This window comes from Schistocerca piceifrons, chromosome 9 (assembly GCF_021461385.2).
Source record: "Schistocerca piceifrons isolate TAMUIC-IGC-003096 chromosome 9, iqSchPice1.1, whole genome shotgun sequence".
In the NCBI taxonomy this organism is placed as follows: Eukaryota; Metazoa; Arthropoda; class Insecta; order Orthoptera; family Acrididae; genus Schistocerca; species Schistocerca piceifrons.
In genome coordinates, this window is record NC_060146.1 from 213,634,170 (window position 1) to 213,657,846 (window position 23,677).

Sequence of the window (23,677 nt, forward strand, 5' to 3'; positions counted from 1 at the left end):
CCATATATAGTAAAACTGAGGAGGAAGCATCATTTTTGAGAGCAGCAAATTTCTTACTAACATACTTGATTAGGTTTAGATGACATGAGTATGAATAGCGTTATCAGTACAGTTATAGTTTCTTGTGAACACAGCATACACATTAAGTTTCTGTGTCTTTGTCTCATGTTAATGTGTTTCTTGAACTGTTCCAAATCCCTGAAGGGTTGCCCTCCTCAGCATGCTCTGCAACTTATAACTGAATGAATACTTTACCTTTAGGAGCCAAAATTCTCAGTGCAGCTGAGAGATACATTTAAAAGTAGAAAAATAATTATACATCGCTTTTAGAACTGTTATTTTGCTATCCCTAACCAACGAATTCGAGGTGATGTCTTTCACTGAAACTGGAATTTAGCCAGTGGGACTCACTTCACCTGTTTTGTTCCGCATCAGGAGGAGGCAAATGCAAAATGGTAGAGGTGTATTAATTATCGGCAGTCCAAACATATGGTGAATGATGGTATCCATTAGGGAGATAGGAAAAGACACCAGATGCCTCATTCAACATGTTGAAGAGGCTATTCCAGCAGACATTGAGGGAACCGGATGCAACTAGCTGCAGATTGTGGCATATGTTGGAACAAATGATACATGTCGTTTGAGGTTATACTTTGATCATTCCAGTGACTGGCAGAGAAAGTTGAGAAGACCAGATGTGCACATGGAGTTTCAATGAAGTTCACAAAATGCAGCATTTCCTCAGTACTGATTGTGGCTTGGGTTGAGAACTGTAGGGCCATCCTAAGTGGGGCAGGTATGTACTAAACATCAGAGGCTGCTACCCAGGTAGCAGACCGTGTGTGGGATGCATCCTTGGAATTTTTTGATGAGGTGACTCTCCGTCTGATCCAGATAATGAGAGCTGTAGGAAATATAGAAGTATACATGTAAGACTGAAAGTACCTGCCACAGGAGAGAGTATTAAAATCCTGGTGGTTAACTTCTGAAGCATTCACAATGAATGCCAGTGCTCCTGAAAAGCAGTGAAGCTCACATAATACCAAGCTCACATAATACCAGGTACAGAAAGCTGGTTGAAACTGGAAATTGATAGCAGTGAGGTTTTGGGGAAATTTTAATTGTATGTTGAAAGTAAAGCCAAATGGGAAATGGGGGTGGAGTATTTTTCCCAGTAGACAAGAAACTCAAATTCATTGAGATAGAAATTGGAACTGCATGTGAGACTGTTTGGGCAAGACTCAGTATGAGGGGTAGGCAGAAAATTGTAATTGGATCCCTCTATCGCCCACCTGACCCATCTCCTGATGTGACCAAAAGCTTTAGTGTAAACCTCAGTATGCTTGTACGTAAGTTCCCCAGCTATACTGTAATCATCTATGGAGACTTTAATAATCGAACCGTTAATTGGGAAAATTACAGTTTTGTTAGTGGTGATTGTGATAAGATGTCCTTGGAAAATTACTAAATGCCTTCTCTGAAAAGTACCTAGAACAGATAGTTCTGAACCCCACTCTTTGTGAAAACATATTGGGCCTAATGGCAACAAATAGTCCTGACCTCTTTGAGGATGTCCACATCAAAACTAGTATCAGTGATCATGGGACAGTTTCATAATAATGATTACCAAATAACAGAAGGCAGCTGAAACATACAGGAAGACATGTATGTTCAGTTCAGTAGATAAACATATCAGTAGTTTCATATTTCAGTGTGGAAGCTGAAACTTTCAGCACAGGGCAGGAGCATGTAGAGGAACTGTGGCTTAAGTTTAAAACAATAGTTGACCATGTGCTGGATAGATATGTACCCAGTACAACAGTTCATAATGGGAGGGACCTCCGTGGTATTTAGTCAGTGTAAGGAAACTTCTAAAAGAGACAGAGACTACTGCATAACAAGGGGAAAAAAGAAAGCATTAGGCTGTAGATAGAGAGATGCTGAATGAAACTCATTTGGCTGTCAAGGGAGCGATGCGTCAAGACTTCAGTGACTTCCGCAGCAGAATATAGTCAAATGTCCTTTTACAAAACCCAAAGAAATTATGGTCATATGTAAAGGCTATTAGTGGCACCAAAGTTAGTGTCCAGTCCATAGTGAATGAGACAGGAACGGCATTGAGGGTATCAAAGCAAAAGCTGAAATTCTTAACTGTGTTTTCAAATGTTCCTTTATGAAGTAAACCCCAGTTTAATCCTCATACCACTGAAAAGATGAGTGAAATTAGTATTAGTGTCCGTGGTGTTGAGAAACAACTGAAATCATTAAAACTGAACAAAGCTCTGGGGACCAATGGAATCCCTATCCGATTCTATAGTGAATTTATGGTTGAGTTAGCCTCTCTTCTAACTATAATCAGTCGTGGATCCCATGAACAAAAAACTGTGCCCAGTAGTTGGAAGAAAGCTCAGATCACACACGTATACAAGAAGGGTAGTAGAAGTGATTCACAAAGCTAACACCCAATATCGATTTGTTTTAGAGTGTTAGAACATATTCTGAGCTCAAACATAATGAGATATCTTAAGCAGAATGACCTCCATGCTAACCATCATGTATACTGAGAACATCGATCATGTGAAACTCAACTTGCATTTTTCTCACATGACGTACTAGAAGCTTTGAATCGAGGCAGTCAGGTAAATGCAGTATTTCTTGGTTTCCAAAAAGCATTTGATTGAGTACCATGCTTACACTTATTGTCAAAAGTTTGATTGTATGTGGTATAAAGTGAAATTTATGACTGTATTGAGGACTTTTTGGTAGGGAGGACACAACATGTTATCACGGATGGAGAGTCATCGTCAGATGTACAAGTAACTTTGGGTATGCCCCAGGGAAGTGTGCTGGGACACTTGACTCATGAACATCGACTTAAGCTATCCTGAAAACGTCTCCCAACAAAGTTTCTAGAATCTGCTTGAAATGATGACTTACGAATATATCACAATGCCCTATGTATTGTTTGCACAGGAATTGCGAGGACAAGATTAGAATAATAATGGCCTGCACAAAGGCATTCACACAATCGTTCTTCCAGCACTCCGTATATGAATAGAAAGGTAAAAAAACCAATTTACTGGTATAATGGGACACATGTAGATGTAGAAAGAAGGGCCAGGCATTCAGACCTGAGATTGATGGGAATCTCTCTCTCTCTCTCATCCTGGGTCTAATTGACAAGCCCTCCTTTCCAACCTATCATATTTCCATCCTGAGGAAGAAACTAACAATTCTGAAGGTTAGGTTAAGTTTTTTTCTACTTTTTATTGTTTCTTTTGGCAGTATTTTGAATTTTGCCTCTTGAGGGTAGTTACTGTCCAACCATTCTGTATTCTTGTAATAGATAAACAAAGTTATTATGATATGTATAATTAGGTTACAAGTTTCATTTAATCCTACAAGTTACCATCGGAAGTTGTTTGCTGAGTGCTTTATGTCTGGTATACTTCAGTTCACACACTGCTGCATAGAAGATATGGCTGAGAGATTGAAATTCTTTTTAAAGCTGGAAGAAGCCCATGTCTCTCTGTAATCTAAAGTAAATATATTTTGATTATTGAAGGTTTGCTATAACTAAAACTGTCTTAATTTGCTGTGCAGAGCATGTTTGTATCTGTTGTGTTCCTCAAAGCAGTTGTAGTTATACACCTAGCTATGATGCATTAACAGTTATTTCTATTTGCTTTATGTATCAGGGCAACACCTTGTCACAAGTTCTGTGGTCTATTTATCTCTGTACAAGTCAGTGTTTCTAATTGTAGTACACAATTTTTTTTTATTCACGAAACAACATACATTGCTTTTTACCATCGATAATACCAACTTAAAAATAAGAAAACTGATGAGAAAAGATGAGTTTAATAAACTGCAGTACCTGTACTATTTAGTGGCAACTTTTTAAATTGGTATAAGTGAAAAAAAGGCAATTTAGCATGCTATTAAATGATGGAACAAGACTCCAAGGAAACTAAGATGCATTTACACTATTGCACATAACAATAAATAGTAATACAGTAAATGCTTCTATCATGGCCTCAACCATCTACTATTCATTATATTTCAACCATCTGTTATTCGTTATATTGATGTGCATGTTTTCAGTAATATAAGTGAAAATTTGTGTTTCTTCTTATACTAACAATGAACATTTTGTGTTTGTTTTTGACCTAGATTGTACTGTTAATTGTCTATATATTAATACTCTGTGCTACAGAATGCCATCATAACTGCAAGGTCAGTTGTATAATTTATTCTGAACAATAGAAAGAATGTAGATGTTACTTTAAACCAACAATAAGTAATGTTTCTGTGGATAAAAATGCATATTATATCCAAAGAAAATGAATTTCTAATTCTGTTGTACTTCCGACAGTCTTTTGTAACCCAGCACATTACTAATAACGAACGGCTGTAAAGTTTACATACCAGCTGATTTTTCGTCTATGCATATGTGCTGTTTGGCGTATGGAAACAATTAGCAGTAAATATTCTACCACACACAATCTGAGAGTCAGTTGAACTTACTGATACCACATGCCAGCATGCTGATGTGACATCACATGTGTGAAAACAGAAGGAAAAAAAAAAAAAAAAAAAAAAAGAACACTGGCAATATTTCTTTTCTATATATGTTAGTTTTTGGAATGTGGGTTGTGGTGTCATACTGATGTGTAACATAGCCTAATGTCTAGGGTAGGTTGAAAGGTGACAATTTGCTTGTGAGTTGTTGTAACACTATTGAATGTTACAGTTAATCCAAATATTTCATCCTCCTATCTGTGTCTTTGTTAATTATCTATATCTAGATGAGTAATTGCTGAGGCTAGGCTACACTACAGGTATTATTGAGATTATGGAGCAACATCATTGGGTGATGGTTAAAATGAAGTGCTGTGTAAATTTGGCTCCATTTTAAAATGTTCAGCTCTTATTTCAAAATATTTGATAAACTGGTTATGTTACCTTGGTTATCACCAGAAGTAGTACCTTCAGATAATTTTTAAAAAGTCTGGGTAGAAGAATGTTAAATGGGTCGTGATGTCCACTAAAATTTATTCACTTCAAAACAAGTCAGGTGGCACAGTGGTTAGCACACAGGACCTGTGTTCAGCAGGAATGAGATCTAAATCCCCATATGAATTTAGGTTTTCAATGGTTTCCCTAATCAGTTAAGGAGAATGCTGGACTGGTTCCCTTGAAAGGACACCGGTAATTTCCTTCTTGTTTATTACCCTATCTGAGCTTCTGAATGGCCTCAAGTGACCTCATTGCTGACAGAATGTCAAACGCTAAACTTCTTGTCCACCCTCTCTACACACTTTCTTGATATCCCTGATATTTGCTGTTTTGGAATGTAATGCATCTTGATAAATAAAACAATGACTAACAAAATACCCATAACCTCTATCGATTTTTGAAATGGGAGACAAAGCTTCCCTTATGCTCAGTCATTAGTGGGGCACCATGTGTGATTCCATAATGGAACTCTTTGCATGATGAATCCACATTTGCTATTGCTTCACCAACACATTAAAAATTAAGTCTGGTTGTGGTATAACTGAGACATTTAATGCTTTCTTACAACTCCGTGTTGGCACTGTGCACAATACTTGCAAGCTGTGCTCATTTGAGTACATCTGAGCTTTTGTCAAATATAAGTGAAAAACCTATAAAAGCTGTGGTGTTTTCTCCCAAAAAGGGTCCCCAAATGTCTGCTGTGATGTCCAGAAATTGATGAGACTCCGTTTGCTTTTTTTTTTTTTGGGGGGGGGGGGGAGGGGGGGAGGGGACACTGTCAATTGTCTCCAGTTCCCTTAGAAATAAACACCCTGACCTGTTGAGATACACGGTTTGACTAAAAGTCTCACTAAAATAGGTGTCTCACATTGTAACTTGCTCCAACAACTATTTTGCATATGCCCCCCCCTCCCCCTCCACCCCACTGATATTCACTCCTCAAGTATAAATGTGGTACAGTGTGCTAATAGTTGCAGTATTTATGTAAAACTTCTATTAAGATAATATTCTTTAACTGGTACCTTGACGTGTGTTGTCTCTAATCTGGCAACTACCTTACTGTGTGCTTTGCCTTCTGCCAGCTCATAACGTTCTGAATGCTATACTCAGTAGTGAAATGGGATACTTTTTAACATACACAGTGGACAATCATCCTTATTGGGACAGAAAACAGATTTGTTCATGTGTTTTGTGTCAGGCAGATAGCTGGAGGAAGTACCTCTTAACAACAAAGTTTATTACTGTCAGGACTTGTGTAAATGTTTATGTGGCTATACTGTTTAATGCTAGAAGTTAGTTTCAGTAGCCAATGGTATACATTTTGACTTTAGACTGCACCAAATATGTCTAGCATCATGATGCAGTTAAAATGTTTCTGCCCACAAGAGACACATGCAGCTTCAACAACTGATAATGTCTGTTGCTTAACTGTTACAGTAGAGTGGTGAAGTGTACGTAATCCTTTAGTTTGCCCCAAAGATATTAAGCAAGTTAGCTTGGGCACGCGAGCAAGCCAGTTCAAGAAACGAACCTCAGCTGATTCCAGCTGTGATTTTGCCACACGAGCAGTTTCTTTGTAGTAGATGAAAGGCTCTGCTACAGTATGAAAAGCATACAAATGTCAAAAGTATTTTGATATATGTCTGTGCTATTTTTTGTGACTGAACAAACTTAATAACAGAATGTAAGTCAGAAGAAACTCCGAACAAAGTCGTACATCTGTGATCAGTGGATTCTGGACAGTAGCACAACTATAGAAATGGGACCCTTATTGCCTCTTGACTGATCATTCTGTCACTCAGATCTGTACTCAAGCTACAGAAAGTCGTGCACAGTAGCCGACAAGAATTTTGGACAGTTGATTCACATATTGCAGTTTGACAGCCTCTATCAGTTACATATTTGTGCCTGTGAGAATGATATTTGGATCAAGTGCTTTTCCAACATATCCATTGCACATTAAGAGATTGTTAGCAGTGGATCTGGATATATGCACACCCTGTGGAATCTGTGAAATGAAATGCCTAAACTTGGGGTAGCTCTAATTAAGTTGTTTAAGTTAGAACACTGCTAATTCTCGCTATTACCTCATTCTAACATGAGATCTGTGTCTACATCCATATTCTGCAAACCACTGTGAAATGCCTGACAGTGTGTACTTCCTATTATACCAGTTATTAGGGCTTTTTCCCCATTCCATTCTCGTATGGAGTGCAGGAGGAACAATTGCGTAACACCTCTGTGCATGCTGTAATTAGTATAATCTCATCTTTGTGATCAGTAATGGAGAGGTGCGTGAGGGGGTTGTGATATATTTGTATTTATCTGACATAAGCAAGCAGTAAGAGTATTATATGATTCTGATAATCAAAACTGTTGCACAAGCTTCTTCAGACACCTTGGCATTTTTGCCCTTGTGTGCCCAATGCATTTACTAACTAACTGTATTTGTGATTAATGACAACAGTGAAGTTAGGATGAACTGAAAACTGTGAAATTCACAACACATTACTAAAAGTGAAAATGTCCATATAGACCACGTGTCCTTATCTAGGATTCTGAAAGCAGTTCTCTATCCTGATACAAAAGTCTGTAACAAGTTGTTGGGAGCTGTCAGCCGGGAAATTGGAACACTGCAGGTATTCAAAATTAAGAGTATCTTCTTAGCCGCATCTGTTATCAGAATATTTCAAACCAGGAATATAAATTCTGGTTAACTCTAATATCCATATTACACAGATTTTAAGTTTTCTAGCATATAGACAGCTATAGTGGTTCAGAAACACAGCCACTTAATTTGTGTGTGGAGTATTAGATGAACGCAGCAGTCAAGTAATATGAGAGAAGCCGTGTCTTTTTTCAGAGTAGCTCATTTTCTCCAAAAATATGTATCAAAAGAAATCTAGATATTATTCCTGCAATTGTCATTGTGAGTATGTTAGTGCTAGTTGCAATTTATTGGTAGTAGCCTGGAGTGGCAGCTTCATTCAGTCCACATCCCTGATAGGCTTTCTCACATGATGGGATTTATGGAACACAATGTGCGAATGAATGAATGAATGAATGAGTTAATGAAGACCTCAGGCCACCAGCGTTTTGTCTACAGTTGCTGCTAACCTAATCAAACAGAATTATGTCTAGTAACATTTTAGTCATCACTGGCAAAGGCTGTTTTTCACCATTGTTATGTTACATTTCATTTCTTTGTGGTAAATTCAGTAGTTCTGGGTCCATTACAAGCACTACCTCCAAGTTTTACTTTTGTAGAATCTCTACATGAGGCAGAAAGCATACATTGTGTGGCTGCACAAGAGAAGTGGACTTGCTCCTCTCCTTGCAGCAGTTGCTAAAATGCACTTACAGTGTCGGAGGCTTTTCCGCTGCATGCTGCACTTGGTAACTATGCAGCAAATGTTGGGAAGTGAATATGAAAAGATGCCCCCACTCCCATGAACTGTGGACCTTGCTGTTGTGGGGAGGCTTGCATGCCTTAGTGATAGAGATATCCGTACTGTAAGTGCAACCACAACAGAGGCATATCTGTTGAGGGGCCAGACAAACATGGTTCCTGAAGAGGGGCAGCAGCCTCTTCAGTAGTTGCGGGGCCAACAGTTTGGATGATTAACCGATCTGGCCTTGTAATATCACCCAAAACAGCCTTACATTGCTGGTACTGCGAGTGGCTGAAAGCAAGGGGAAACTACAGCCGTAATTTTTCCTGAGGACTTGCAGCTTTACTGTATGGTTAAATGACGATGGCTTCCTCTTCGGTAAAATATTCTGGAGGTAAGATAGTCCCCCATTCGGATCTCCGAGCAGAGACAAGTCAGGAGGACATCATTATCAGGAGAAACAAGTCTGGTGTTCTGCGGATTGGAGTGTCAGATCCCTTAATCGGGCAGGTAGGTTAGAAAATTTAAAAAGGGAAATAGATAGGTTAAAGTTAGGTTTAATGGGAATTAGTGAATTTCAGTCGCAGGAGGAACAAGACTCCTGGTCAGATGAATGCAGGGTTATAAATATAAAATCAAATAAGGATAATGCAGGAGTGGGCTTAATAATGAAAAAAAAAAAAAAAAAAAAAAAGAATACGAACGCAGATAAGTTATTACGAACAGCATAGTGAACGCATTATTGTAGCCAAGACAGACATGAAGCCCACATCTACCACAGTAGTACAACTTTATATGCCAACTAGCTCCACAGATGATGAAGAAACTGAAGAAATGTACAATGAGATAAAAGAAATAATTCAGATAGTTAAGGGAGACAAAAATTGGGGGACTGGATTTCGGTAGTATGAAAAGGAAGAGAAGGGAAAGTAGTAGGTGCATATGGACTTGGGGTAACGAATGAAAGAGGAAGCTGCCTGGTAGAATTTTGCACAGAGCATAACCTAATCATAGCCAACACTTGGTTTAAGAATCATGGAAGAAGATTGTATACGTGGAAGAGGCCTGGAGAGACTAGAGGGTTTCAGATAGATTATGTTATGGTAAGACAGAGATTTAGGAACCAGATTTTAAATCGTAAGATATTTCCAGGGCCAGATGTGGACACTGAACACAATTTATTTGTTATAAACTGTAGATTAAAACTGAAGAAACTGCAGAAAGATATGAATTTAAGGTACTGGGACTTGGATAAACTGAAAGAACCAGAGGTTGTAGAGAGTTTCAGAGAGAGCTTTAGGAAACGATTGACAAGAACAGGGGAAAGAAATACAGTAGAAGAAGAATGGGTAGATTTTAGAGATGTAATAGTGAAGGCAGCAGAGGATCAAGTAGATAAAAGGATGAGGGCTAGTAGAAATCCTTGGGTAACAGAAGAGATACTGGGTTTAATTGATGAAAGGAGAAAATATAAAAAATGCAATAAATGAAACAGGTGAAAAGAAATACAAATGTCTCAAAAATAAGATAGACGCGAACTGCAAAATGGCTAAGCAGGGGTGGCTAGAGGGCAAATACAAGGATGTAGAAGCATATATCACTAGGGGTAAGATAGATACTGCCTACAGGGAAATTAAAGAGACCTTTGTAGAAAAGAGAACCAACGGTATGAATGTCAAGATGTCAGATGGAAAACCAGTCCTAAGCAAAGACAGGAAAGTAGAAAGGTGGAAGTAGTGTATAGAGGGTCTATACAAGAGCGATGTACTTGAGGGCAGCATTATGGAAATGGAAGAGGATGTAGATGAAGGTGAAATGGGAGACTTGATGCTGCATGAACAATTTGACAAAGCACTGAAAGACCTAAATTGAAACAAGGCCCCAAGAGTAGACAACATTCAATTAGAGCTGCCGATAGCCTTGTGAGAGCCAGCCATGACAAAACTCTTCCATCTAGTGAGTAAGATGTGTGAGACAGACAAAATACTGTCAGATTTCAAGAGGAATATGATAATTCCAATCCCAAAGAAAACAGGTGTTCACAGGTGTGAAAATTACTGAACTATCAGTTTAATAAGTTACAGTTGCAAAATACTAACACAAATTCTTTACAGACAAATGGAAAAAACTAGTAGAAGCCAACCTTGGGGAGGATCAGTTTGGATTCCATAGAAATGTTGGAGCACAGTGTGGCAATACTGACCCTCCAACTTATCTTAGAAGACAGGTTAACGTACGGCAAACCTTCATTTCTAACATTTGTAGAGTTAGAGAAGGCTTTTGACAATGTTGACTGGAATACTCTCTTTCAAATTCTGAAGGTGGAGGGGTAAAATACAGGGAGTGAAAGGCTATTTACAATTTGTACAGAAATCAGACAGCAGTTATAAGAATTGAAGGGCATGAAAGGGAAGCAGTGGTTGAGAATGGAGTGTGAAGGGTTGTAGCCTGTCTCTGATATTATTCAATCTGAATATTGAGCAAGCATTTAAGGAAACAAAAGAAAAATTTGGAGTAGGAATCAAAATCCATGGAGAAGAAATAAAAACTTTGAGGTCTGCTGATGACATTGAAATTCTGTCAGGGATGGCAAAGGACCTGGAGGAGCAACTGAATGGGATGGACAGTGTCTTGAAAGGAGGGTATAAGATGAACATCAACAAAAGCAAAACGAGGATAATGGAATGTAGTCAAATTAAATCAGGTGATGCTAGGAAATTAGATGAGAAAACGAGACACTTAAAGTAGTTGGTGAGTTTTGCTATTTAGGAAGCAAAATAACTAATGGTCAAAGTAAAGAAGAAATAAAATGTAGATTGGCAATGGCAAGAAAAGTGTTTCTGAAGAAGAGAAATTTGTTGACGTTGAGTATAGATTTAAGTGCCAGGAAGTCTTTTCAGAAAGTATTTGCACGGAGTATAGCCATGTATGGAAGTAAAACATGGGCGGTAAACAGTTTAGACAAGAAGAGAATAAAGCTTTCGAAATGTGGTGCTACAGAAGAATGCTGAAGATTAGATGGATAGATCACGTAACTGATGAGGAGGTACTGAATAGAATTGGGGAGAAGAGGAACTTGTGGCACAACTTGGCTAGAAGAAGGGATCAGTTGGTAAGACACATTCTGAGGCATCAAGGGATCACCAATTTGGTAGCTTATTGGAGGGCAGTGTGGAGGGTAGAAATCGTAGAGGGAGATGGAAATGAAAACACAAAGCAGATTCAGAATGATGTAGGTTGCAGTAGTTATTCGGAGATAAAAGAGGCTTACACAGGATAGAGTAGTGTGGAGAGCTGCATAAAACCAGTGTCTGGACTGAAGACCACCAACACAACAACAACAACAACAACAACAACAGACAAGGTGACAGAACCAATAAGGAAATAGTGTTTGCTAAATATTATCATGATGCGAAGTGCATGAAATTGCACAGCAGCTTAATGGAATATATTGTGCATAATGTTGTCATATAAAACAGAATATTATGTAATAATAGAGGGGAAACATTCCACGTTTGTGTGTATATTTGTGTTTGTTTGTGTGTCTATCGTTGTGCCAGCGCTTTCATTTTAGATATAGAATATTATGTAAAATTTAAACTGTACTCTTAGGTTCTTGTACAGACGTAACCTCAGGAAATAAGACAATATGAAAATACCCAACTCGCAGTCAAACTATGACATTGGAATGCAAAACAGTATCCCTAGAAAGGCTGATATACAATACAAAAAATACATATGAAAACCAGTAACCAAGTTAGTTCATAAAAGCCTACCCAGTAATTTGTCAGTCTTGCACTATCTACGCGAAAACAAAATTAATCAATTTGTACATTCCACCGAAACAAGTAATTAGACTCAGTAATTCTCATTGGCTAATGTATACTACTACTACTACTACAACATCCAAAGTGAATGAATTGCCAACAGCAGCATGCAGTTGTATGGAGCATATTCCCCCATAACCTGAATTTACCCCTAATATGAGCTATTCTCTGAAACGGCAGGTTAATCTTAACCCGCGTAAGCGTGCTATGCATCCTGTAGTTTAGCATATTTTTTGAAGACTTAGGTCTTCAATTACTGAGTGGGCTAACATAAATCTGTTCTCATATTCTCAGCCTATTAATTTAACACAACAAAATAAAATTAATGGTATGAAGCAATAATTATACTGTCATTTAGTGTTGATGGCCATGTGCAAACTTTTGAGCAAAGCGCTTTCTTGGTGGTTTTATCGGACAATGTGTAGGAAATTCTGTCTGCACCTACCATCTGCATATCTTCATTACTTTTCTCACTTGGTAGACTGCTTTTCATCATAATTCATAGGAATATCATTATTTATACCAGTCATTTCATTCCATGAATGACAAAATGGCTGATATTGAAATCACCTACCATGGACCAGAAAAGCAATTGAAATCACTCAACATAGAGGAAGCCACTGGATCTGACAGGATACTGATAAGATTCTACATAGAATATGCAGAAAAAATCTCTCTTCTTTTAGCAGCAGTGTGCTGTCGGTCTGTGGAGGAGTGAAGTGTTCCTGATAATTGGAAAAAGGTACAGGACATTCCTGCTTTCCAGATGGGTTGTCAAACAGGTGCACAGAACTACAGGTCTGTATCTCTGGTGTCAGTCAGTTACAGAATTTTGGAAGTGTATTATGACATTTGTGGAGACTGAAAATTTTGGATCATTACTCCTTCCCTTTTCTGTTTACAAGATATTTTTATCATTTTAGGAAGCCATGCCTTTTTAGATAGTTTCTTAAAATTATTTTTCACTGTTTTAAATCAGCATCTCCGCTACATGATGAAAAGCAACTGTCCTTTTCATTATATTTTTATTTCATTAAATTCATCACAGATGTAATTAGCATTGAAATAATGCACTATCGTACTACTGTGTAATGTTTCAGAATAATATTCAATCATCAGTTGCTGACAAATAACAACTCCAAACCAAATAACAACACTGTTATATGTGTTGGAAAATATGGCTTTCTTACATCACAGTAAGCAACACTATTCAATATCTGAAAGGTTGTTAATACAAATATATGGTGTTTAACATAATGCAGTTTTCTGTTTGAGACATGTATCTGCTTTCAAGACGTGTGTATGTTGGTAGGTTAAAGTTTAACATCCCATTTATGTGAAGGTCATTTAGAGATGCCTGTTTAGTTGCAAATGCATTGGGAAGAAAACCATTTGTATCTTGTAGTTTAGATGAACCAGCTAGCCAAGTGGAGATTTGAATGTTACTACTCCAAAATAAGAATCCAATTACTCCGGATTATTGGAGCGCAGTGGTTCCTACAAAGCGAATTAGTTTCATCACTACCTTAGCAATCATACCTTGCCATTCTGGGTGATACATACCATCAGCAATAAATATACATAAAATGCATTCTGTGCCTGCATATTATGGTGGTTTGTATGCTACTTAAAACTGTGCAACGAAAAAAGTACACACTTAAAAGATTTTATTTCCGTATGTTTATGAGCAATGTGTTCTCTCTGTAACACTGGCAATGATTTTGTTATACTTAAACCTTTGCACCAGATACATTCCCATGTGTTACATGTCGCTCTACAAGTGCCTAAATAAAGTCTGTTTTTCCAATTACCTGAGTACATGAGAATAAATTATTTTTCAAAGAGTTGTGTTTGGTTTTAACATGATTTTCAAGAAAATATTTTTGTTTCCCCCATCGGCATCCCCCAAACATGTACTCTAAATTTCGCTGTCACTACCTAAACAATACATATTACCAAATATTAATAGGTTTAAGTAGCCGTAATACATCCGCGTCGCAGCAAATCAATGATTTCTTTGTGCACGAGCAAAGATAAGTATACTAACTGCCAACGAAGTAGTGGCAAACAGAATAATGCTAATAATAATAATAATAATAATAATAATAATGGTTCATCAGCAAGACTCTTGATAGTAGCACGTAGGCTCTCGCGCCAGGCCGCTGAAGATGTGTTTGTTCACGTTGTGACGCCATGAACGAGTTTCGAAAGAATGTAATTCCACATTGGGTTGTAATCTGTGCAGTTATATTTGTTTCGCTATGTGAAAGCAAGGTACATATCGCTAACGTATGTAATATTCAGAATAAACGACAGCGTTTCACCTTGTCTTGCGGAAGTAACGAAGCGTCGTATATGTAGCCTCATTGTCTATTATTCTAATGCTCTGTTTTCGTTACAGGAAAGCGCAGCGGTCGTCACGTGATGTGTAAGCGCGGTTGACGCTTGCCATCTCCCGAGGATACGTAGTGAAATATCTCTACGATTATCTTTGCACACGGTTCTCAGCGTTGGAACGTAGAAAATGGAGAGTTGAGCGTCCGTGAATGTGTGAATGATTTGTTGTGTACAAACTTCGTAGTGAGGAGAAGTGTTGGTAAACCAACTTCAGTTCTGCGATAATGATACTTCGTGATTCGAACTGTTTATATCTTTCTAAGTGGTGAGAAGTGAATGTTGCATTGTGTGATGACGTTGAGCTAAGCTCGCGCTTAAATGTAAAAAAGGGCGGTAAATTTTATTACTCCTTAGAAGTTCATTGTATTTCATATTTACGCATCATGGATGCAGAACCATCCGCAGATAAGGCAGCCAGTTCTAAAAGACGCAGCAGGTCGCGATCCACGCTTAGTCGGCGGAGCACAGAGGACTCCAGTAATGCGGATTCCAACGGTAGTAGTGTAGAGAAAGAGGTTTCCTCAAAGGACGCTGAACTTCATAACGGTGCTGTTGGCGAAACAGAGGATGCGATCAGAGAAAATGCCCCTAAAACTGCTACAGAAGTGTCCAGTGTTAATGCTAAGGGGGAAGAAAGACATGGGGAGAAAGTACCGCGTGTTGGTGATAAGTGGAAATTGCACCTGGACCTCTCAGATTCCTGTAGTTTATCAGAGAACGATGCAAGTGATGTTGATGGGATATCCGCACCATCTGCTAGCAATCCTGCCGACGAAGGCCAGATAGAGGAACCAGAAACAAAACCGAGTGTACTTAAGGATGATGACAAGGGGGTAGCAGAATCTGTCGCTGATGATACCAGTGTGCTGTCCGACACATCTGAATTCTGTGGATTCGAAGACTCTTCTTCAGATCAAGACTATATAGAAGCTTTGATAGCCATCATACGTAAGTGAAGTGTCCATCATTCTGTAAATTCAGCCTTAGTATTTTACTGAGATACTTTAATGATGGCTTTTGATTCCTGGTTTATGCCGTATAAGAATAGTTAAATTGTTAAAAAAACACTCGATGATGGCATATATTTAGATAACTGTAATATATATCATTGAAGTTAAATGTTTGCTTATATTAGACCATTTTGCACTGAATAAAAATATACACCTGTAAATTCTTCATTGAGGTTACTCACTGGTGACATAATATAACTCTCCTAAGGTGTTAAATATTGATATTTTTTCTATTCTTATGATTTATCGAGTGTGGGAATTATGTCATAAATATTTTTTCTGCTTCAGTTATGCATTGCCTAAAATGAATATGGGAGCATAATGTGATTTGTGAACAAACTTTTCATATTCACTGCTTTTTAATTAGCTGCTATTAATTTGTCGATTCAAGCAAAATTTCTTGAATCGTCATGATGTATTGTAATATTAATTACTCTCTATGTTTTTCATGTGTCTCAGCACATGTTGATTCTGTGCATCATTTGATTTGCAGAAAAATGTGAAACTACAGATGATGATTGTTGCCTAAGCTCTGATGAAATCCCATCATCTCCGAAGACGGAGCCAGGTAAGCAGTCAGTTTGTGGGTGGGTTAAACATACTTGTACCAGATGTTGGCTTTGACCCATGGTGTGAAGTACCACATATACACAGGGAGAGATGTAAGAAAACTGATAGTTTTTATTTTATAAATTTACTAAGTTGTGTTGTCAGATTGACATGTAGTGCAGCCACGGTACTTACGTTAGGTTGGAATGAGACCGTTGGGTTGTGATTTGTCAAAACTGCGAATATGGTGTCATGCAAGTAACAGGAAATCTTGACATTGTGCATATTTTACAAGTGTTTTATACTGATGAGTGGTTTTTGTCTGCCAGTTTTTATGCCATAGTTCAAAGTAGGGGTCAACTGAAGCGTCTGATCCCACCTGTTGGCTTTGACCCGTGACGTAAGGCTATTGTGATGCGTGATGTCATGAAGGCTCGGAGTTTGGTTTGTGAGTGTAGCATGTTTGTAAGTGTCGTGTTGCTGTTCGTGGTGCCCTCTGGTGGTGTGCTTAGGGGTTTCGTGTTGTGTATTGGGTTCAGTTTGGTGTTATTGCTTCTTTGGCTAGTTCTCGTTTTGGCTGTATTTGGAGCAGAATTGGTTTCAGTTAACGTGTGTTAATTTGAGTAAATTCATTTGTTGTTGCACTTGTTAGGTATGGACATGACTGATAAAATGAATAGTCTGCGATTGCATGCCATGATGGGCACGACTCCGTTGGAGTTGATAAAATTCCTACAGCTATTTGGGTTGATTGCGGAGGTGGTTAAGTGCTGTTTGTCGGCATGAAATGACATTGGCAAAAGTTCCGGCATCTCGGACCAGAGACGGTTATATGTGGTGGTGCCGTAGGGATAACCTATGGCGCTCCATACGTTGCGGTTCCTTGTTCGAGAAGTCTTTTGTTATAGATCATCTCACAAAGTTTTTGCGCGCATGAGACTGGCGTGATTGAGAGGAGTGTGCTGGACTGGTTTTCGTTTTGTCGTGAAGTATGTTCTGAGTTTATTAAGTACAGGGGCAGGTTGGGTGGACCTGGGGTTGTGGTGCAGGTGGGCGAGTCACAGTTTTTGAAAAGGAAGTATGGGAGGAGTAAGTCTGTCTGTGGTTGGTCTGTGTCTGGGGGAGGGGGGGGAAGAGTGTGTTGGTTTGTGATTTAGTTCTGGAGGATCTATTTTGTTGCAGTTTTTGTCGAGTTGTAGTGTGTGATTGAGATTTTTTTTATTTTGCATTTGCTTTTTGTTTATGGGTATTTTATTTTGGGACGAGGGGGGGAAGTTAGGGTGGGTGGGTTGGGTCTTTCTTCTGGTTGTGTATTTTTTTGTTGGTTTGTGTGTGCGGTGGCCGACCTAGGTTGCGGCGCTGGAACTTTGTTGTGTAAGTTATTTTTCTTGTTTTTAATGTATTTGTTGTGTTGGGCTCAAGGGAAGTGTTCTGTTCCAATGTGTGGGTGTGGCATTCCCATACAGCTCAACAGCAGATCCCGATCCTACAAATTGGAATCGAACACATCCCTTGATCTATATAACTCAGCAGCAACTCCCGATATCGGAACACCCACAGCCACAACCACACGTTGGAATAGCCACACCCACACATTGGAACAGAACACTTCCCTTGAGCCCAACAATTACACTAAATACAAGAAAAATAACTTACCACAACAAAGTTCCAGTGCCGCAACCTAGGTTGGCCACCGCGCACACACACAACAAAAAATACACAACCAAAAGAAAGACCCAACCGACCCACGAGTCAAGGGAAGTGTCCGATTCCAGAGGATATTTGCGTTTAGTAGAATTTGGGGAGTTTTGTGTCGTCAGCCCCCCCCCCCTGTCGTTTTGTCTTTTTGCTTTTTGTGTGGTTTGGTATGTTGGTGTGTGTGTAAATTTGTTTATGTTTACTTTGTCCCCATCCAAAAAAAACCCAATTTCCCACGCTTGTCCCGTTAGTTTCATTAGGATTTTTGTGGAATGTGTGTGTTTTGGTTTTTCAATGTATTTTCATGTTTGTTGTCATGTTTACGTAATGACGTCATAAACGCCATGTTGGAGTCGTAGTGCATGGTCGTTTCCGCCATATTTGTGATGTCGTGGGTCAAAGCAGATGGGTGGATTCGGATGCTTCTGTATTTCTCAATGCAGACGCCTGGTATTGGCAGGATCAGTATTCCCCAATTTTGCCTTCTCAAACTCAGTTGCAGTATGTGACTGCAGGAAGCAGTATATCTACATCTATATCATACTCTGCAAGCCACCAAATTGTATGTGGCGGAGGGTACTTTCAGTACCACTATCTGATCCCTCCAACCCAGTTCCACTCGTGAATAGTGCGGGGGAAGAATGATTGTCAGTAAGCCGCTGTATTAGCTTTAATTTCTCGAATTGTCTCCTCGTGGTCAATACGCGAAATATATGTGAGAGGAAGTAAAATGTTGTCTGAATTCTCCTGAAAAGTGCTGTCTCAATTTTCAATAGTAACTCTCTCCGTGCTGCACAACACCTCTCTTGAAACATCTGCCAGTGGAGTTTGTTTAGCATCTCCGTAATGCTCTCTCGCAAGCTAAACGATCCTATGACGAAACACGCAGCTCTTCGTTGGATCTTCTCTATCAGTCCTCCCTGATAGGGATCCCAGATAGATGAACAATACTCAAGAATTGGGCGAACAAGTGCCTTATGAGCCACTTCTTTCATGGATGAGTTACACATCCTTAAGATTCTTCCAATGAATCTGAATCTGGTGTCTACTTATTGCATGTCTGTTTTATATGGTCATTCCATTCAAGGTTGCTCTGGGATAGTTACACGTAGATATTTTACAGCAGATGCTGTCTCCAGCTGTTTGTCATCAATAGTATAGCTGTGCAGTAGGGTATTTCTTTTCCTATGTATGCACAATATGTTACATTTATTTAGGTTCAGGGTCAGCTGCCAGAGTCTGCACCATTTATCAATTCTCTTCAGGTCGTTCTGCAAATTCTTACTGTCTCCTGATATTGCTACTTTGGTATAGACAACTGCTTCATCTGCCACTACCCATAAAGAGCATCTGACACTTTCTACTAGTATGTATATATACATCTGTTGATTAAGTTCCGTTAAGTGCGACGTGTTGAGTTGTATCTGCAAGAAAGTCTTGAATCCAATCGCAAGTCTGCTCCAATACTCCGCAAGCTCGTATTTTTTTCATTAAGCGGCAATTCGGGACAGTTTCAAATGCCTGCCTGAAATCAACGAACACGGCATCGACCTGTGCGCCTTTGTCCACTGTTCGTGGATCTCGTGGAGGAACAGAGCGAGCCGAGTTTCACAGGATCTCTGTTTGCGGAATCCATGTTGATTTTTATAGATGAGGTGTTCTTTTTTAAGAACGTCCAAATTCTTGAACATAAAACATGTTCCATGGTTCTACAACAGATTGACATCAATGATGTAGGTCTTTAATTGTGTGGATCTGTCTTACGGCCTTTCTTAAAAACTGGAATGACCTGCGCATTTTTCCAGTCATTTGGTACCTTTCGTTGCTCAACTGATCTACGATAAATTATTGCTAGGAGGGGAGCAAGTTCTTTCGCATAATCTTTATAAAATATTATACGTATCTCCTGGTCCTGGAGCCTTACCACTACTAAGCGATTGTAGCTGGTTGTAATTTCGCGATTGGTTATCTCAATATCTGCCATTTCAGCATGTGCATGACAATCGAAAGGAGGGACGGTCTTAAGATCTTCCATTGTGAAACAACTGCGGAAGACCGAATTCAGTATTTTGGCCTTCTGTCTGTTATCTTCTGTTTCGTTGCCTGTGTGGTCACTGAGAGAATGAATAGATGATTTTCACCCACTTACTGATTTTACATACGACCAAAATCTCCTAGGGTTTTTACTCAGGTCAGTAGACAACGTCTTACTTTCAAAATCATTGAACGCTCCTATCATTGCTGTCCTTATGCTCATTTTCACTTTCTTCAACATTTGTTTGTCAGCTGGGTTCTTACTTATTTTGAATCTGAGGTGAAGGGCTCTTTGTTTATGTAGCGCCTTTCTAATGTGACTATTAAACCATGGTGGATCTTCCCCATTCCTTAAAACCTTACTCGGTACATACTTGTCTAGGGTGTATTGAACGATACTATCGCATTTTTTCCATTTGTTCTCCACATCTTCGTCCTCATCACCAAATGTTTGATGCTGACTGCTGAGATATTCTGAAATTTGTACTCTGTCACCCTTGCTGAGTAAATATATCTTCCTACCTCTCTTAATATTCCTTGTAGGACCAGTCGTCATAGATGCTGTCAAAGCCTTATGATCACTGATACCTTCCTCTACATTAACTGATTCAATAATTTCAGGTCTAAGACATTACCTTCATGAGTTGGTTCTCTAACCATCTGCTCAAGGTAATTTTTGGACAAGACATACAGAACAATGCCACATGATTCCCTGTCTCTGGCACCAGTTTTGATGGCATAACACTCCCAATCTATACCTGACAAGTTGAAGTCGCCCCCTATTACAATGGTATGATCAGGAAAATTACTAATGATATTCTGCAAGTTGTATTTAAAGGGCTCTACAACTACAGATCCTGACCCAGGTGGTCTATAAAAGCATCCAATCACCATTTTAGACCATTCTTTGATACTCAGTTTCACCCAGATGAATTCACATTCAGAATCGGTGATAAACTCGCTAGATTTTATCGAATTTTTTACTTCAATAAACACGCCACCACCACTGGCGACTAACCTATCCTGCCGATAAACGTTCGAGCCTGAACTTAGAATTTCGTTGTCATTGATGTCTGGCTTGAACCAGATTTCTGTTCCCAATACTATCTATGCATTATAATCTTCAGTCTCTCTCTCTCTCTCTCTCTCTCTCTCTCTCTCTCTCTCTCTCTCTCCCTCCCTCTATTCGTTTAGTCAGTTCCAACTCTTTGTGGCCCCATGAACCAAATCACACCACTTTTTCCTTTCTTGCACTTTCTCCTGTAGACCTTCCAGTTCGGAACACATTGCTTCTGTGGTGCCATCTATCCATCTCATCCTCTGACGTCCTCTTCTTCTAGTTCCTTCAATCTTCCTCAGCATTAATGTTTTTTCCAGCGAGGCATGCCTTCGCATTGTGTGTCCAAAGTAGGTCAGCTTTTGTTTTAACATTAGACCTTCCTGGGAGAAATCTAGTTTTATTTGCTCCAATATTGATCTGTTGGTTCTCTTTGCAGTCCATGGAACTCGTAAGAAGTTTTCTTCAACACCACAATTCGAAGGAGTCAATTCTTCGCCATTCAGCCTTTCTAATGGTCCAGGTCTCACATCCGTACATCACAACTGGAAAGACTATAGCCCTCACAACATGGATCATTGTTGCTAGTGTTATATCTCTGGACCTTATAACCTTATCAAGGTTTGACATCGCCTGTCTACCAAGCAACAGGCGTCTCCGGATTTCATGGCTGCAGTCGCCATCAGCAGAGATCTGGGAACCGAGATAACTGAATGTGGTTACTACCTCCATGGTTTCTCCTCCTATATCTCACTAATTTGTAGGTGTAGTTGCCATAATTTTCGTTTTCTTCACATTCAGCCTAAGACCGGCCTTTTCACTTTCGTCTTTCACCTTCAGCAAGAGTGTTCTCAATTCTTCTTCACTTTCTGCCAACAGGATCGTATCATCCGTGTACCTGAGGTTGTTTACATTTATTCCAGCTATTTTAATTCCTGTTTCTCCTTCATCTAGCCTCGCATTCCTCATAACATGTTCTGCATACAGATTGAATAGGTACGGTGACAGTATGCAGCCTTGCTGGACCCCTTTCGGAATCTTTATCCGTTTCGTTGTTCCATACATAGTTCTCACCGTGGCTTCTTGGTCAAGGTATAAACTCCGTATCAGATGAATGAGGTGATCTGGTACACCCATGTTTTTCAGTATGTTTCATAATTTGTTGTGATCGGCACAGTCAAAGGCTTTGACGTAGTCAATAAAGCAGAGGTACACACCTCTGTGGAATTCTCTTGCTTTTTCCACAATCCACCAAATGTTAGCAATTTGATCTCTAGTTCCTCTTCCTGTCCGAAATCCAGCTTGTTCTTCTGGTAGCTCTCGATCTAGATATTGGTAAAGTCTATTTTGTAATACTTTCAACATGACTTTGCTAGCATGTGAGATAAGTGCGATTTTTCGGTAATCTGAGCATTCTTTAGAACTTCTCTTCTTTGGAATGGGGATGAATACTGATCTTCAGTAAGCAGTACTAATTCTGGGACCTTTCCTTCGATGCTCCTGCAGTTTACTAAAATCATATTAATCTTTTCTATCTCTGATCTCATGAGGCACAGTACCTGATAATGTCATAAAGATGACTACAGAGCAAGAGATACAGAATAACACGTATTGAAACACCACTCAAAATATGTATGTACATGTTTGCACTTGACAACGAGAAAAAATTTCTCGAAACGCGTCGTGCAGTATTTCATTATTTAAATAATGAATGACAGCTGCATAAATTCAAAAACGCCGATTATGACATATGAAATTGAGCCAAATGTTCCTATTTCCCAGACAGTTATCGGTTTGTTACACCAGCGGTTTTTATTAGATAATACACCTTTATTAGATGTACGTATATCATCAGGATGTATACGACCTGGGAGATCTGAGGAAAACCTGGGAATTTTTTCATCTGGGAGAAAACCGGAGAATTTTGTAGAATTCCAGGAATTTTTCATTGTTTTAGTTTTCAGTTAAATTTTTGTAATTTTGACTGCTAAGAACCGTTACTCTAACAAAGGATATTACTGTATTCCCCCACTGCAGAATAATACTTCAACACTAAAATATAAACGAGAGGAAAAAAAAAGAAAAATAACTTGAATTATAAAGGAAATGCGCCATATACAACAAAGACACATAGTCCTCATGCAAGCGTCTGCCAACAGCAAATGTGTCAAAGGCTTTAGGAAGACTGCAATACTTTATAACAACAAATTCCCTCCGATGAGCGTGAAGTCACAACTGTTTACATTTGATTCATGTTAGCAGTTACGAGCGGGCTCATGCGCATGTGTAGTTGAGTCACGTTTGAGCAGTAGATTCTCCTGCTTTTAGCTACAGGAATGTGGCTGTTGCCTGTGCAAGAAGTTGCAGCAAGCAGCTAGATGCTACTGGGAAAAGGGGGGCGCCAAATTCATATTCTCGAGGGGGAAAAAACTTGTTTCACAAAGCGCCTAGCATCCAGTGCACGTTGATCTCTCGATCATTTATATGATTTTGAAACACATCCCTGTTGGTTTTTGAACATTTTTGAACACATTTTAAATTCATTTCTGAATGAGTCGTAAGTTGATTTTTGAATGTGTGCATAGTGTACATGATGTCTCTGTCAGGAGAATCCTCGTCACATCTAGAAATAAACTTTCCGCAGACAAAAGGGAATGGGGCTATACGAGCTGAGCGGAGTAAAGCTGAACATAT

The 23,677-nt window shown here is 39.1% G+C and overlaps 1 protein-coding gene across 3 annotated transcripts in view; it reads left to right on the top strand.

Moving 5' to 3' along the window:
- LOC124717381 overlaps positions 1-23,677 on the top strand; it is a 184,658-nt gene that overhangs the window by 10,001 nt on the left and 150,980 nt on the right. For all 3 annotated transcript variants that reach the window (XM_047244225.1, XM_047244227.1, XM_047244226.1), the window contains exons 2-3: positions 14,640-15,583; positions 16,139-16,213. In XM_047244225.1, coding sequence (XP_047100181.1) covers positions 15,019-15,583; positions 16,139-16,213 — 640 coding nt within the window. In that variant the 5' untranslated portion in view covers positions 14,640-15,018. The remainder of the gene's footprint in view (positions 1-14,639; positions 15,584-16,138; positions 16,214-23,677) is intronic.